This window comes from Phaethon aethereus (genome assembly GCF_964289735.1).
Source record: "Phaethon aethereus genome assembly, chromosome: 8".
NCBI classification, from domain to species: Eukaryota; Metazoa; Chordata; class Aves; order Phaethontiformes; family Phaethontidae; genus Phaethon; species Phaethon aethereus.
This window is the reverse complement of record NC_138584.1, coordinates 28,894,741-28,912,213: the sequence shown is the minus strand read 5'-3', so window position 1 is coordinate 28,912,213 and position 17,473 is coordinate 28,894,741. Positions and strand designations below refer to the sequence as shown.

The following is a 17,473-nucleotide window of genomic DNA, read 5'->3' as shown; positions in this document are numbered from 1 at the left end:
GAATTAAAACAGGAACTTTGCAGATTGTATGCATTAGGAAGGAGAAACTGATTATATAGTCAGGTATCTCTGATTGAATTGTTCATTTTAAAAGTTCCTGAACACAGAAGAAAGCAGTTGAACAACAGGAGACTGTTTCTTCAATGTACAATGTCTTACCCAACTCTGTCCCAGCACTTGAAAGTGCTGCATCCTAGAGTTCCTGTACCCGTTTCTGGTATCTGCTGTCACCTGTGGTCTTATTTTTTGTTTTCCCACAGACAGAAAATATCTTGAAATTGGTGAAATCACCAGTAAAACTAGCCTTCCAGTTTGAGCGCTTCATAAGTTTTTGTTGTGACATAGACCTTCTTTAAGGATGGGGGTTGATACTATTTCAGTTATCTGGTTACATAAAAAAGCTTCATAGCATCATACAATGACTCTGAAAGAACTATATATTGATTTCGCCCATCCTCTGTCTGAGGTTTAGCCCTGTTCGTACCTATTAGTATCCACTAAGTGTCTCGTGTATGGAGCTTGCTCTTCTCCGTGATGAGAACAGGTACTCACATAACAAAGGATGCTGCTTCTGTTAGCAACATAAAGAAAGAAATTGTAACAAATAGTCTGACCATTTGTATTTGCCCTAGGAATACACAGTAGGGGAGTGTTACAGGATAAAATTTTAGACCCTTCAGTTGCCAGATGTACAGTACTTATTGTGTGTATAAACATAGGATACTACCTTTAAAACTGGGAATGGGAATATTAAGAGAGCTCAGAGAGCATAGGAGCCAAATCTGAATTCACAGTTACACAGTTACACTCTGCCTGAGCTCTTACTGCAGCTGGACAAGGGCATCTCCTCAACCAGCCTGAAAAATTGACTGCAGGAGATCTAAAGTTCCCTCACTCACTTTGGGATAGATGCCTTGATCCTCATTTGACAACTGCAATGCAAATAGTATTTCTCCGTTATATGCAAGAGGTTCAGCAAACATCCTAGGTTTTCAAGCACACACTATGTGGCACTGACAGAAGTGGTTCTCAGAATCACATTAAGGTTGGAAGGGACCTTCAAGATCACCAAGTCCAACTGTTAACCCAGCGCCACCATGCCCCCTAAACCATGTCCTGAAGTGCCACATCCACACGTTTTTTGAACATTTCCAGGCATGGCGACTCCACCACTTCCCTGGGCAGCCTGTTCCAATGCTTGACCACCCTCTCGGTGAAGAAATTTTTCCTAATATCCAATCTAAACCTCCCCAGTCGCAGCTTGAGGCCATTTCCTCTCATCCTATTGCTGGTTACTTGGGAGAAGAGACCAACACCCACCTCACCACAGCCCCCTGTCAGGTAGTTGTAGAGAGCCATAAGGTCTCCCCTCAGCCTCCTCTTCTCCAGATCGAACAACCCCAGTTCCCTCAGCCTCTCCTCATAAAATTTTTTCTCCAGAACCCTCACCAGCTTCATTCTCTGGACACGCTCAAGCACCTCAATGTCCTTCTTGTAGTGAGGGGCCCAAAACTGAACACAGTATTCGAGGTGCAGCCTCACCAGTGCCGAGTACAGGGGCACAAAGTGCATCCTGCCCTGAGCCCTCTGATATGTTTAAAAACCCATGGGTCTAGGTCTTCAGACAGGCATCTGCTGACCAGCTGGCCCAAGGTGCTCAAATTTGTTAAACCATCTTTCCTTTCACCTGCTGCATTTCCCGGCGCGGGGAGGCTCAGTCTGTCTTACAGCTGGTAGCCAGGAGGTGGCTCTCTCTAGAAGCCTGAGGAACCACGAGCCGAGGATGGGAGGACCTCTGCGCCTGGGAGGCCCTTCCTCCGAGGCGCTTTCTGGGAGTGCTGCCTACTCAGAAAATAATATCTGCTTTCTTTCGCTATGGTTAATTATAAACGTCACACACACACACACGTATCCTTCATCTGCAGGTGGTGCTTTCAGGACAAGTTGGTTGGCAGAGGTACCTGTGCATCGCTTCAGCTTTCAACTTCTTAAATGCTTGAAATAACCAAATCTAATGTCAATGTCTTTGTGCTCTGCATGAAGCAAAAAAACTGGGAGAGGAACAAACACTCAACTTTCCCATTAATATCCTCTCACATTTGCTAAAGATAGCACAAACCCTCTGACCAAATCCTGTCTGTGCCAGCAGCTCCAGGCATGGGTGCTGGCTCAAGCGCAGGCCAGCCATGACGGCAGGTACTGTGCCATAACTTGTGCGTTGTCACCTCCCTTTGGAGCATCACACCTTTGTCCTTGCGCCTGTTCCCCGCCCCACCATCTTCATCTCACGTTACCAGTTTTGTATTGATAGACTTCCAGTGGGCCAGACACTTGATTTTCAGTAAGCATAACTGCATTGACTTTTTTGGGAGGGAGGCCGTTACTGAAACTTGATCTGTTACAACTTTGTATTTTCTTGTGACTGAGGTTTTGAAGAAGCTGCAAAGTCTGACTGAAAAATTTACCACGGCTGCGGCATTTATAATGCTTCTTTTTGGCATGGATTCCTTCCAGCAGGCAGAGAGCTTACACTGTGGCGTTTAGCCCAGAAAGGAAATTCAACTCTCTCTTCAAAACACAGAGGTGCCAGGGAGCCCGCAGGGGAGGCGCGGGGCTGGCTCCCAGTGCGCTGCGGAGCTCTGGGCAGGCAGAACCACCACGTGCACCAGACCTCCTGCGTCTTCGAAGACTAATTGCAAAACGTGTGTGCTGCAGATCTGTAAGGCAGGCTGGAGAAGAGGCAGTGCTTGCAGCCCCTGGTTCTTATTTCAAGATAATACTAGTAGTGCACAGGTTATTTCTTTCCTGTATTCAGCCATATATTTTCACAGACCTTACAGGAACCTAATTCTCTCTTTCAGAGCATTCCATCCCCTCTGTGTAATTTGAGAGAAAAATGAAGTAAAATGTTATTAGTAAGGGCGCTCACACACACGGAGTTTGACTGCATAAGCCTTGCTTCTTCAGAAAAGCAGGCCAAAGCCAAGTACACAGGTTTATACCAGCTGAACCAATTGAGTTCTCTTTGTCTTGTACGTCTACCTGTATATGTAACAGAATATTGCATCCTTATTTCAACACCCTCCTTATTTATATGATTAAGTTTTTATCTGGTAATAGATATTGGGCCCAGTTTTCTAGGACTATAATTAGCAGTAAGCACTGAGACTACTTATGGAAGAGCATTGTCAGGGCAGAATTGAACTGTTCAGCTGTCTAACAGGCTTGTAATGCCACTGAATATTCCTTTTAGAAAAAGCAATTTCTTTTATTTAAGCTTAGGATAATCATTAATTTTTTAATGTATTTACCACTAACTATTTTCTAGACAATTAAGAAATAATGTTAAGCAGACATTTGATACTTTTCCATGTGCAGATTCTGTTATAGAAAGATTGTTCCCTTTATAGTAAAATCTAAATAATTGATTTGACCTCTATTTTTTAAAATTATAAAGCTCATTCTGCAAAGTATGTTGTGCCTAATACAAGCAAGAGTATGCTAATAAAATTTTATATTTATTTGAAGGGTCATTTGGGGGTAGTAATAAATAATTGTTACTACTGGGGCTTTGTTGCTGAATTAAATACGATATGCTAAATATAGAACTGTCTTTCTTTAAGGGGATTCCTGGCCATAATGCCATGAGTTCTGGTAATCCCTTATCCTTCTGCTCAGATTTCTGAGTGGTCATTCTTACTCATGCTGTTAAAGCCTAGTATTTAATTAGAACCTACTCCATTATAGTACCCTTTTCCCCATATAATTTTTTTTTACAGTTCTCTGATTTGGGGAATGCTTTGGCATTTTAACATCCCACTAATGAAAAATATTGCTCATTCTGTTTTAATGGAATGCTGTCGTTTTTCAGTTGTACTGGGCCATACCAACTTTTGTCTCTCAGGACTCATTAGTTACTTTTGAAGAGTTGACAATGGCATAAACTGTGCAAGAGGATGTGGAGATGCTCTGGGTGAAGGCAGATGTGAACTCACTTAGCTCATGAGCCAAACTGGGCAGACTGGTGCCAGATCCATGCCGGAAGCTGTATAGCCGCATTAGCATGGCTTTGCGCCCAAGCTTGTATGCGAAGGACTAACGTGGCTGTATGGCTTCCGGACCAGCCTTGGCAGCTCAGAGCGAAGGCAGGGCGAGTTCGTGTCTGCCTGCAGTTATCTGTGCAGACATACCCTAAATAACTTGACAACAACAGTATATTCTTTGGGAGTTTAGGTTTTGGTTAAAAACATGCTGTGAGACAGACCATTAGCTTGTGTAAATTGTGTCCTGCACTGTTTTGCTTGCTGTCAGCTGTAGATGACACTGGTAATAGACCACAGACTGGAGATTATTTGTCTGTTTTACTACTTAAGCTTACAATTTGTTAGGGATGAAAAATTGGACCCAAACACTCGGAGGCCAGTACCGAAATTTGCTATCTAAACCTTCTACCATGTTTATAAATCAGTGCCTTATATGGTCAATACAAAGTCTGTTCAGAAGGAAAATGCAGATCTCTAAAAGGCTGAGAAATCTATCTTTTTTCTTATTTATCATTAAATTTAAGCCAAGAGGACAGCCAAAATTAATTCACTCAATAATACTGGTATGTGCAGCACTACTTTGTCTAATCCATTCCTGGTAGTGAGAGATACTTTCTATGTTGTCATGACAAATTCACATAATTAACTGAAGACTGAATGGGAAAGGAGAGAGAACGTAAGCTTCTGGTCAGTTTTGGCTTGCACTTTTCTGCTATGTAGGAGTTAAAATATTCCCTCTAGTCATTCTTTCCTAAATAGCAGTCACTCTGTTCTTATGCTTGTACAGCTGCCAAAATGGGGCATAATCAAGTGCAATCAAATTTATGTACTGTATTATCTAGTGAGGTGCTGTGGCGCAGCTGCAAAAAGCTGCCTACAGCTCTCTGAGAAGCCTGCTCAGAACAATGTCTTATAATGTACCAAAGCAGCTGTATTTTCCATAGAATTAAACTGCTCTTGGAAACACAGGGCTTTTTCTTCATGTTATTAGACTCTGGATTTTTCCATCTATTCCACCTGTGCTACCTTGCCAATAGAAAAATATTGGTACTTGGGAACAGCTCTTCCCTAACAGAGGAGCGTAAACCTTCTGCTGGGTTAGTATGGGAAAATCTGTGGGGTACCTCCATGATAACGTAAAGTGTGTATAATGTACCATTTCTGAACTACCTGTCATGTGTATCACTGTATGTAAATAATAATAATAAAAATACATTTCACCCCAGTGAGAACAAGCTCTTAGCCCTTTCCTAGGATATGCGATCTAAGTCTTTATTGTGGAGAAAGTCAGTCTAGAGGTGTGAGTTTTAAGGAGATTACTAGAGGGGATAAATACATTTACTTTCAGACTGAAAAGGAAAACTGTACTTGGATGAAACTGAAAGGGAAAGATTACCCAAGGGTTAGAAGAACTGGTCAGAGAGCAATCTCACTCAACACCATTATACTACTTTAAATTATCCATATTGCTATTATATTGTAGAACTGATGTCAGATTACCCCAAAAGTTCTCCAAAGGATGCTTTGAGATTGCCTGAACTTGTAGAGGAAAATTGTATTCTACCTTCTTAGGAAACCTTGTTAAGAATCCCTCCTCCGTGCCTCAGACATCTTCAGAGGTTTCACTACATTATAATCTGTAACATTATCGATATTCTTAGTTGTGTTTAGGAATACAGAGTTTAATGGTCAGATCCCATACTGTCTTCTAGTGTTTCCTTTTGCTTGTGCAACCTAGAGGTCCAAACTGTTTCAGTGAAAAATGACATGTCGCAGAGTTATGCGTGTCATAATGACAAAATTGGACCAAGTCAGTACAAATTATTTAGGCAATGTCAGTAGGGATCTAGTGATGTGCAATAGACATCTATAGTCACAAAGTGAGTGGGTGTGGAAAGCACTGTAGTGATCACAAATGGGGTATAAGCAGTTTGTGACCTTGCAGAATTTTTCTGTACTCCTGTAAGAGCTCTAAAATACTTAGTGTCTTGCAAAAGAATTGGCAATGACATGTAGAGCTTGAGGGGCTGGCTGGATTCCCTGTTTCCTTAGGATAGAAATATGTATGAACTATAAACAGTTGAATAAATCTGGCATTTCTTTATAATCCAAATTTGTGTTTCAAATCCTTTTGCCCTTTTCTTAATCTAAAAACACTTGAAAGAACTGACAGAACAGAAAATCAAGTATTATTAAGATTCTTGACTCTTTCCACAGATGTGAAGCTGCACATCCATATTTAATAGATAATTTGTTTTCATTTGCATCCTGACCTTTGAATTTAGGAAATACTTTTTTTTAATCAGAACAGCTAAAGTCAACAAGCCAGGATGAATTCTGCGTGAGCTTTACTACAATGTCTCAGATCTCCTTTACCAGTTAGTGATCAAAGGTTGCTGGTTGTCCCTCCCAGCATTCATAGATACACCGCAGTAGCCTCGCATATTGGGCTGTTTGGAGGAAGCCAGTAACAGAATAGCTGTTGGACATTGATCTTCACTGTGTGCGGTACAAAGTCCTGCCCTGTTCACATTAGTCCATAAAAACAGGTTCCCTACTGCACATTAAGTTAATACAATGCATGATGTGAATTCCTGGCAGGATTTTTGCTATATGTCAGTTTATCATTAACAGTTACAAGTGTTACATAATAAGGAAAAGGAGATCTCAACATTTTGGCTAAAAAATAAAACTCGTATTATTTTATGAAGCATTATTTAAAAAACAGGATCTCAACAAGTTGCATGTTATGATGTACTAGAAACGTAGATTTGGGGTTTTTTGTAGATTTCGGTTTCTTTTCCACCAGCCTAGCTGTAAAATTAAACACAATCACTGCAAATATTGTATTGCAGACAGCAAGATCTTCTAACATATTGTTCATTGTTTGAAGATCAAGAGCAAGATTTTCCATCATGCCTGACACCTCTGAGCTTCCACTGTGTTTAGTAAAACAGCTATATACTGAGGCTCTCTGAAAAGATAATTCATGTTTCAAGCGCTATTTGCGTCTGATAATCTAACCATAGAGAAACTGCTGCAACAGTCCTATTTGTAAATCAGCTTCCACCTTTTAAATTATTTTTTTAGCATAGACACTATTGTCATTCATATCAAGATATCTAAATGTTAAAAATGCTGTTTCTTATTACTTGATTTTCAAAGGAGATCACAGAATCACAGAATCATTACTGTTGAAAAAGATCTTTAAGATCATCAAGTCCAACCATCAACCCAACACCACCATGCCCACTAATCCATGTCCTGAAATGCCACATCCACACATTTTTTTAACACTTCCAGTGATGGTGACTCCACCACCTCCCTGGGCAGTCTGTTCCAATGCTGCAAAGGAATTTTTCATAATATCCAATCTAAACCTTCCCTGGCACAACTTGAGGCCATTTCCTCTCATTCTATCACTGGTTACTTGGGAGAAGAGACCAACACCCACCTCACCACAACCCCCTGTCATGTAGTTGTAGAGAGCCATAAGGTCTCCCCTCAGCCTCCTCTTCTCCAGATGGAACAACCCCAGTTCCCTCAGCCGCTCCTCATAAGATTTGTTCTCCAGAACCCTCACCAGCTTCGTTGCCCTTCTCTGGACATGCTCAAGCACCTCAATGTCCTTCTTGTAGTGAGGGGCCCAAAACTGAACACAGTATTCAAGGTCATGATTCAGATGAACCTTCATAGCCCCTGGGACCTTCAGGAGGATTGTGGATTTGTCATCTCCTTTGAAAATCATGCTGTAATACTATGAAACTTTTAATAATACATGACATTGTGGATCATTCCACTGACTACAAGTGATCATAATATTTCCTTAGTTGTGTTCAGAACAGCAGAAGACTGTTAGTACACCAGTAGTCTGCAAAACTATTGGAATCTGAGCAAAATTCACAGACAGCCTAGGTGTCATTTTATTGCTTCTATGTACCGTACATGAACATACACAGAAAGAGCGTTCATCTGTACAAATGGGCTGCCCTTCTACAAGTGCACAACACATACCTGATCCAGCTTAGTCTGCAGTGTGAACATGGATTATTGCAGGATTTTATCCTCCTCTGTACTCAGACAAATGGTGTCATACCACATGGCATGCCAGGGCCTGGCGTTACTCAAAAGTGGGTGGATGGGACTGGAGGTGTAGGGTGGCACCAGCTTCCAACCAAGATAGCACTTGATTGTCTGTAATATGTATACAGGTACAGATCCATAGCTGTGCTAACTAGCTGTTTGCACATGTATTGGCAGGAGGCATTTTTTCCTGTGCAAGTGTGATAGGACATCTGGAGATGAAAAAACCTAAACTATAACATGTTACTGTAAGTAAGGGCAGACCACTTAGGGTGAAGCAGATACAGGGACAGGCTACAGCATCCCACCAGTACCACTGTCATTCTGGCTTCTTTGTTGCAGCCATGGCAGTGTCTTGCTCTGTAGGTATTCTGTCATGTTAGAAGAAAGAAAAAGAATATCCTGGAAAGAGAAAGTCATTCTGATCCCTCTTTCTCACTGCTGAAATAATTTTAACTCCACTAGAGACTCAGAGCAAAATCAAGCATCAAACTACAGAAAGAGGCAGAGAAAGTTTCTTATCTCTTTCTCTCATTACTGTAAATGAGAGCCTTATTTTCTTTGTTGCAAACTGTTCCTCCATAAATGGTACCGCTGTGGAAGTGAAGCAGCTTGTCATGAAAGCACAAATAGCTGGGCACAGACGAGGAAAAGTCTGATGGTCCACTGCAATACAGAGATCTCTTCGGGCATATCTTTCTTCACTGCAAATTGTCTTCAAATAAAGTGCCTTAATTTCTCTGTTTCCTTCTCTGTAAATGGAGATACTGCCTTCCTGTATGATAGTAGGCTATATTTGTAAAGCATTTTAAGATGATTAAATGGCTTGTGCTGTGAAAATGGAGATTATTACCATGTTGAAACTTGAAGGCACTGACCTTGACAAAAAGGTAAGTGACAGCCTGCCTGCATGATCAAGCAGCATTAGTGAAGCAAGCACTTCACTTTCATGATGCTCAACTGTAATATAATCATCTCTAATGTAGCTGTTAGAGGAGCTTCCCAGCCTCACTGGGAGAACTTGCTTAGCAAGGTCTTTTTTATGGCATACAATCACAAAATGAGAGTGCGAGGGAGGGAATGGGATGAATGAAAACAAACATGATTCTAGGAACAACTGTCGGTGGTTAATACTTGACCATTACTTCTTGACAGGATTAATGTCTTTCTAATCACACTAATCCCTTCTGATAACTTTATCCATAATCCATCTATTTCAAAGCAACATCCAGATGGCTTCTGGTGGAGAGGAAGACAAAATAAACAGAATTGGGTCTGAACAGCAGCTTCTTTTATTTTCCCTTTCTGGGGATATAGGTTTTGATCTTGAGACAGGTCCAAAAAATGTCCTTTTTATCAGAGAGCAATGAAGAAAACTAGAGAATTGCAGAGAAGATATAAAGTTCTATTTTTATTTGTAAATAAAATATTTCGTAAGTACTCTGATGCTTATCAGTGACAGCCAGAACAAGCCTAGAGGTGCTTATAAGGGTTTAGCTACTTGTTTCCGTGGGACTAATTAGATTTCCAAGATATTGAAAGAATTCCCTTCCTCATTACGTCAAAATTGCTATAGTGATTTGGGGGCGTTATGCAGATTTCTCTCAAAGCAAACATGAAACTTACTGCTTAGTAGTTTCATTGGTTTATACAAGCACCAATATTTAAAACAACCTAGTAACTGACTTTGCATTTTGAATGAGTCACATATAAGAATAATTCCTGGAGTTGTTGAGGTTTGCATTGTGTAGAGATCTTCAGGTTATCAAAACACAAGTTTGAAGAGGCTTGAAAGCCACAGACATATAAGGACCATAGGACAGATATTTGCACAGATACACACCAGATACAACAATTTTGGAGGCTGTTCTTCAAATTATGTGTGGTATCTGAGAATATACAATTTCATCCAAGATTTGTTGGATAAATAAGATAGAATAAAAAAAAAGAAGAAGATTATTCTAGACAGCAGAAAGAAAAGCCACAGGAAGATAATTTTTACATATAATTGGAACAATCTATGCAGGAGATAAAGAGGCCATGGGGCTACTTAGTTTATTATGGTGTCTGTTATTATATTCAGCACCAGTTTTTTCAAAGCAAGATGCAAGAAACCTCTTAAATCATAGTAATCAGAGATTTCACTTAGATCCTGCACTACAAGATTTAATATCTCATCCAAAACTCATTAACATATATTTTGGAAGCCTTAGGCTTGACATAATTTTTTTTCTATACAAACTAAGAAATGGTCCCTGAACGTGAAATTAGACTGTGTGGAAATTTTTTTGCCAGACTGATTCAATGAGTGAGATGTACTGTAATTATTCAGAAAAGCTGCAGATTGTTTTTATTTGTCTTAATCCTGTTTTGTCCATTTGGCAATCATTAAAACACGTTATAGAAGCTACGCATGAAATATACATGTGGAAGCTACTTAGCTACATAGTAAGTCAAATGATTTTTATCTAGGAATCAGATACCTGTCCTGTTATTCCAAGCCTAACCAGATTCTGAGGCTTGACAAGAATTGATGGTTTTCATTCCATTTCATGAGAGTCTAGTAGTGGATGGCATTGCAACATCTTTGTTCAGTCTTAGAAGCAGCTCGGGAAACTATTGGGGAAGTTTTTATGCAGCCAAGAGTGTCTGATGAAATTTAGATTTAAAGGGAAAACCTGAACATGATACAGTGATCTTAAGTTAAACCATCTGGAAGCTTATTCCTCCTGACTTCCCTATTCCTAGGAAATAAGAAAAGTACTTTTTCTTGTAATTCCTTGGCTACATTATGTGAATGTTTGAGCTCTAGAGATCAATGGTGAGGAACCCCTCTGATGTAACTGTGTATTACTTCATACAATAACTGTGATAATCGATATGGCTCTTAATCTTTTATGTTTTCTGTCCTGTTCCCTCTGACATCAAACATATGAAGCCAAATAAAAAACAGTTAATGAGTTATGGTTAAAAAAAATAGTTAATGAGTGATTACTGTCTCACACTAGCATTTCTTTCTGAAAACGACTCTGACCAATTGCTTAAAAAGACATGACCAGTGTTACTTCACAGCCTTTGGAGAACTGCTTCCACGAGTCCCTTCTTAAAACTGAGCATTGCAGGCCATGAAAAACACAGGGCTTTGTCTGAACCCAGACCTTTGTTCATGCTTCTGTCACACCACAGTTACTTCTGTTGCACCTCCATAGTTAATTACTTTTGAGGACTTTCTCATCACAGCATGAACAGAGCATGACTTTATCTGGTGACAGGGTAATCTCATTACAGATGATGATCTTGTTAATGAATATCCCCAAGACAGAGCAATCTCATTATTAGCCCCCTCAGGATTTGTCACCTAAGAGCCAGTGTATGATTAGACTCTAGCTGCACAACATCCTCCCAGATCCTAACAGCCCAATGTCTTGAGGCTGTGGTAGCACCCCCAAAGGCACATGAACCACTGGACAACTTTAATTAGGACTTTTGTCCCTAAGTACTTCTGGACATATTTCTCAGGTGAACAATCAAGACCGTTCAAGCGCTATGTGCAGGGTTCATCTCACCGTTGTTCTGTAGAACAAACACAACCCAATGGTATCAAGGACAACAGAAACAGTGTGGCTTTACCACACTGGTAGTGGCTTCAGGGCAGTACCAGGTAGAGGAGTGTACTGTCTGTCTCCTTGGTAGTGCCCTCTCCCAAGTAATCAGTCTGCATGGTGTCCTACCTACAAGTTACAGATCTGCTGGTCAACAGTCAGGCCTTCATAACACTGGTGTCTGTTTTCTTGCATAATATATCTATAAAGAACACTGAAAATTACCATGAAAAACATCCAGCTAGTTAAAAATCAATCTGATTTTCATTTTTCCTTTTTTTCTGGGAAGTTTAGGGTGGGGGATGGAACAGTGCGGAAGTCTAGTACAATACAGGTACCTTCTTTGGGCATCAAGGAGCTGTTGAACTGCCTCAATGGCCTGTGAAACCTCAGCCTGCAAGAAGAGTCAGTCTTAAAAATCTAATAATAACACAGACATTGTTTTATAGAAAATTAACACATTAATTTGAGATGAATGTATTTAAGTCAACTGTTTTATAAAAAAAAAGTTTTAGATATTAACTTTTCTGTATGGACCCATCCAAGGGAAATGCCAAGGAACCAAGTATCATTGCTGCTACTGCTTTCTTAATATGTAGCGCTGTGTTTGTACACAGTACTTTACAGACACGCAGAAAGGTGGAATTTTTATCAAATACAATGATAGAAGAGAGGGAAGAACAGTGGTTACAAGAGTGAGAGTTACTGAGATGGTAATTTTCTAAATGATCCATATTACAGTGCAACCAATGTTTCCTCTTGCTCCTATAGTGTTAACAAAACCCATGCTAGTTGAGAGATTGGCAATGTAGAAAAACAATACATTTTCTTAATTAATCTAGTGGATAGCGGGAACCTGAGCACTAAATCCCACCCATTTGATTTCATTAAATCTACTATAAAGGTTAAGCTGCACTTTAACATTGGCTCTAGGCAACCTCACTCAGCAGAGTGAGATCAAGGAGATCACAGTCAAGGAGGTGCAGCTGAGTAAATGACTATTTATGAGGAAAGGCCTGATAAAAGGTTCTGTTCTGATGAGAGAGATAGGCAGTGGGGCACACCAAATAGTAAATGTGTTATTTTATTTCACCTGCAGTTTGCCAGAGATGCTTTGAAGAGTTTACAGAGAATTATTCATAGAATCACAGAATCAATTATGTTGGACAGGATCTTTAAGATCATCGAGTCCAACTGTTAACGTAACACTGCCAAGTCCACCACTAAACTATGTCCCTCAGCACCACATCTACACATCTTTTAAACCCCCCTGAGGATGGCGACTCCACCACTTCCCTGAGCAGCCTGTTCCAATGCTTGACAACCCTGTTGGTGAAGAAATTTTTCCCAATATCCAATCTAAACCTCCCCTGGTGCAACTTGAGGTCGTTTCCTCTTGTCCTATCGCTTGTTACTTGGGAGATCAATGCCCACCTCACTACAACCCCCTTTCAGGTAGTTGTAGAGAGTGATAAGGTCTCCCCTCAGCCTCTTCTCCAGGCTAAACAAACCCAGTTCCCTCAGCCATTCCTTATAAGACCTGTGTTCTAGACCCTTCACCAGCTTCATTGCCCTTCTCTGGACAGACTCCAGCACCTCAATGTTTTTCTTGTAGTGAGGGGCCCAAAACTGAATGCAATATTTGAGGTGCAGCCTCACCAGTGCTAAGGACAGGGAGATGATCACTACCCTGCTCCTGCTGGCCACACTATTTCTGATACAAGCCAGAAGCCCCAGGCAACTGGTGTCCCTGGAAACTCAAATCTCAGCCTTGGGTCACTTGGAAACATCATCAGAGTCCATGTCAGAGCAGCCTGGAGCAAGTTCAGGGACCAAACTGTGCTCTAATTTGCCTATAAAAGAGGGTCAGCAGGAGATAAAGCCCTTGGCAGAGAGTTCTATAGCTTGGCAGAGATAAGCTGTACAAGCAAGAGGATGACTACTGGTCATCTTCTGGCAGTGGTGTGCAGGGAGCTAAAGGGAAAAGAAAAGAGTGAAGTAACCATAGCATTTTCTTTGCTCACCATTGTGCAGCCACACCTGCTTATGAAGGCGTTTCCTCTGCACACCATACACTGTCTCCACTTCAACTGGAGGTACACGGAATCACAGGCCACTCTCCAGTGTACCCCCTGGTAAAGAAAATATATTGTGCTTTGTATTCATTTAGAAAGACAAAAAAGTTATTCTTTTAGGTAAAAAAAAGGACTATATGACAAAATTTCCCCTTAGTGTTTTTGATTTTGAAGTTGTGGTCTGGCTTCACACAGGAAGGGGTAAGAATCTTGACCTTCAGAGGTCCCTTCCAACCTGAACTATTCTATGATTCTGTAAAATTATGTGTAGAGTTTCATATCTAAGATTTTATGACTGATTATTGCCATTGCTCCTGTGAACTGAGCCATCACGCATGTAGGTTATGTAAAACTATCCCTTAAGCTTCAGGGAACAGTCAATACGATTCAGTCCCCATGTGTGCAGCCTGAGCTTGCAAGATCTTCAAGTAAGCAGGACTGGGAAACATCCCTTTAGACACAGAGGCTACAGCTTTAGTGTAACTGGCAAGCTTCTGAAAACACTGATATGCAGGCAATACTGAGAGCAGCAGGTAAACTGGAATAATTAGGAAATCAGGTTTTCAGCTGCATTAATGTTATGCAAAAGATACCATATATGTTGTGTTTTCTTTCCACAGCTTAATGTCTGGCCTAGCAGCCCTGGATGCCAAGACATCCAGTCGATTAGGTATCATAACCGTCACTTACTACCTGTGGACAACATTTGTGGCTGTGATTGTAGGAATAATTATGGTCTCCATTATCCATCCTGGTGGAGCGGCACAGAAGGAGAGCACTGAAGAGGGTGGAAAGCCCATCATGAGCTCTGCAGATGCACTGCTTGACTTAATCCGGTAACTACATTCATTCTTTCTGATTTCTGAAGGCAACATTTTGTACATAACTACATGAGGAACTGTGGCCTGAGCATAAGTTCTGAACCTAAGGATGAAAATTTTGTTTAAATCAAGAAAAAGAATGAATAACATTTCAGAAGATTATTTTGAAATTATCAGATGTTTGTACTGGCTATTTCTAGTAAAATTTAAATACATGGCCACCAAATGTACTGGAAGTACTAACAACACTGGGGTAGGATTGGTTTTTTTACCCTTACAGAATCACATGTAGCCTGTGGAGCTCATCTGAAATCTATTAGTAAGGCCAAGACAGTATTAAATGAGGGCAGACAGTTGTAATAGGCAAAACCTTAAATATAAGTACTGAAATCCACATTTTTCAGGAAATAATTCTTAAAAGCACTGATGGCATTTTAATAGCCTTGCCTGAATATCCCTCTTTGTCTCAACATTTCAGGTGCTAGTGGGATTAGTTTCCTGACTGAACTTAGTATATGTCTCAGGTTTATTTTGCTTATGCAGAAAGACCAAGTTTTGCCTTTTTTTGGTAGTTTCTCAAGCTGGTGATCTCATACCATATTGGGCAAGGGGTATCTAGGCCCAGTGTGTATCTAAAACACAAAGAGTTCTCTTTGGAGTTTGATTTATTAAAATTAAAAATGTTGCACAGTTTGTCTTTCAAAAAAACAAATTCCTGACCCTGACAGGACATCAGCACACCAAGTACTTTAATTAGAGTTAATGGGACCTCAGATCAGAAGGAATGGGGATGAAAAGCTTATAAAAATATTCTTTTTTCTCCTCCAAGTTGCACTTAGCCAGGCCATCTGAAACCCGCCTGTTTTTCTATTGCATCAATGTCTTACTGAGAATGGGCCAATTTGTATTAGTCATGCAAAAGCAGCTGAGTGCACTCTTTTTTGTAGCTTTCTACAAAACCACCATCTTCATCTGCAATGGGAAGATGCCCACTTCATGGTGCATATATCTCCCCAGTGACTTTGCCATGATGTATGTGCGGTGGAATTCAAGTGTGCGTGTGTGACATAATGTTAACTCACATTATTCTGTTTCTGCTGCATAAAGGACTACACCGAGAAGAAGGAACTGAGCAAGTTACTGGAGCTTTGACTTACTATGACAGAGTAGCGTAAGAAGTAAAAAAGGATTTAAGAAAACTGTAATCTTAATGATTTTCTTCATAGCGACAGTGTTTGGAAACACTTCCTGGCATGCTGAGCTGTTTCTAAGGCCTTGGTCTTAGACAAGTAAAGGCATAGCGAGACAAACAGTGCAATGTTACATCCAAACTGACCTTTCAGCTGTCTCTGGAAAGGGTCTCCCTCACCATAGGTTCTCATCTCCTTCCTCATACCAGCCCAGTTGCTTTTTGAGACCCAGAGTAAGCTGGTTCATGGAGATAAGTCAGATGAAAAGTACTTGGGGCATGCAAAATTTAAATTCAGTTCTATAGTATTATGTTTGCATAAAACAACCTGATGTCCTTATGACTGGAACCTGAGATCCAAGTTACAATCTAATCTCTTCATCTCTGTCTGGCTAGTCCCTGTACACCTCAGATTTAGTGGTGAGATTTGTGAACACTTTATTCTGCTGAGCCTCACTGCAGGTAAATTACTATGTCCTGATCTAAATATTTGCAAATATCATCTATAATTTCACTTCCTACAAACATTTACCTGAGCAAATTATAATAGTTTGCATGCATTTTTCAGGTATTAATGTTTCCAACCAGGCATGTGCTTTTAGTCTGTGAAACCTTGAAGTCTTCATTGGTTTGGGCAGGTGACAACAACGACAGGCCAACGAGCCACTCTCATTACTGAAGCTTAAAGAGAGAATAAAGCACTCTCCTTTTGCTGTGCTAAGCAGCAGTCACAGCTGCAATCTTTCTTCCCCAAGTGCACACACTGATAGTTTTTATTCCTCCACTACAGAAATAACCACATTTACTAAATAAATAAATAACACAACTGTGGGGAATGGGCCTTCAGCCTAGGCAAACACTATGGGTGAAATCCTGGCTCTGCTGAAGTCAATTGCAAAAATCCTAAATATCTGTGTGGAAGTCTGGATTAAATGTAATGATGTATCTGCTGGTTTGAGCTAGAAAAGCTGATCCGTTAGCTCAATGAAAAATCACTTCCATTCACAGCTGGAGACCATCTTTTTAGACCCAGATTGGCTTATCTTCTCAATTCATTAATTTCCTCTCAATTTATCAATTGCATATGTGCACAGAAGTTTACATGGGAAACATCTGGTATACTGCAAATGAAGAATGCTAAATGTACAAGTGGAGAGATGATATATGTGACATAATTGTGGGGTTTATTTTAAAAGCATGAATCTTGGTATGGTGATACACATACTCACCCTCACGGATTTCAGATTTGAAGCCACTTTGAAATGTTACATATGACATTGTCAGTTCTGGAATTTTTGGCAGGGAGGATGTTGATAGAAATTGAATTTCTGGAATTTTTGGGTGAGGATTTTGCATTTAGAAGTGGTTTTAATCAGAAATTAGAGAATGTATTGACTTAGCAATAAATGAAACCAAGAACTACTGCAGAGCCTCATGGTCATCCTAAACACCTGCAACATTAATCAATAATCACTTTATTATTTTGCATTATTTTGCAGATGGTGCTTCCCCTGAATATTTGTATGTTATATTAAAAAAGCAAAAAAACCTCCAGTGTATATGACTTGATTAGGACATAACAGTGATACTGAACTGCATAATTCTGAAATGGCTCTAAACCTCACATCAAGTAGGACATACATAATCTCATCAACATACT

At 40.2% G+C, this 17,473-nt stretch overlaps 1 protein-coding gene across 1 annotated transcript in view; it reads left to right on the top strand.

The window, feature by feature from the left end:
- SLC1A7 (solute carrier family 1 member 7) overlaps positions 1-17,473 on the top strand; it is a gene marked incomplete at both ends in the record, with an annotated part of 56,694 nt that overhangs the window by 3,307 nt on the left and 35,914 nt on the right. Inside the window, one exon of the mRNA XM_082002794.1 lies at positions 14,424-14,639. Within this exon, the coding sequence (XP_081858920.1) occupies positions 14,424-14,639 (216 nt within the window). The remainder of the gene's footprint in view (positions 1-14,423; positions 14,640-17,473) is intronic.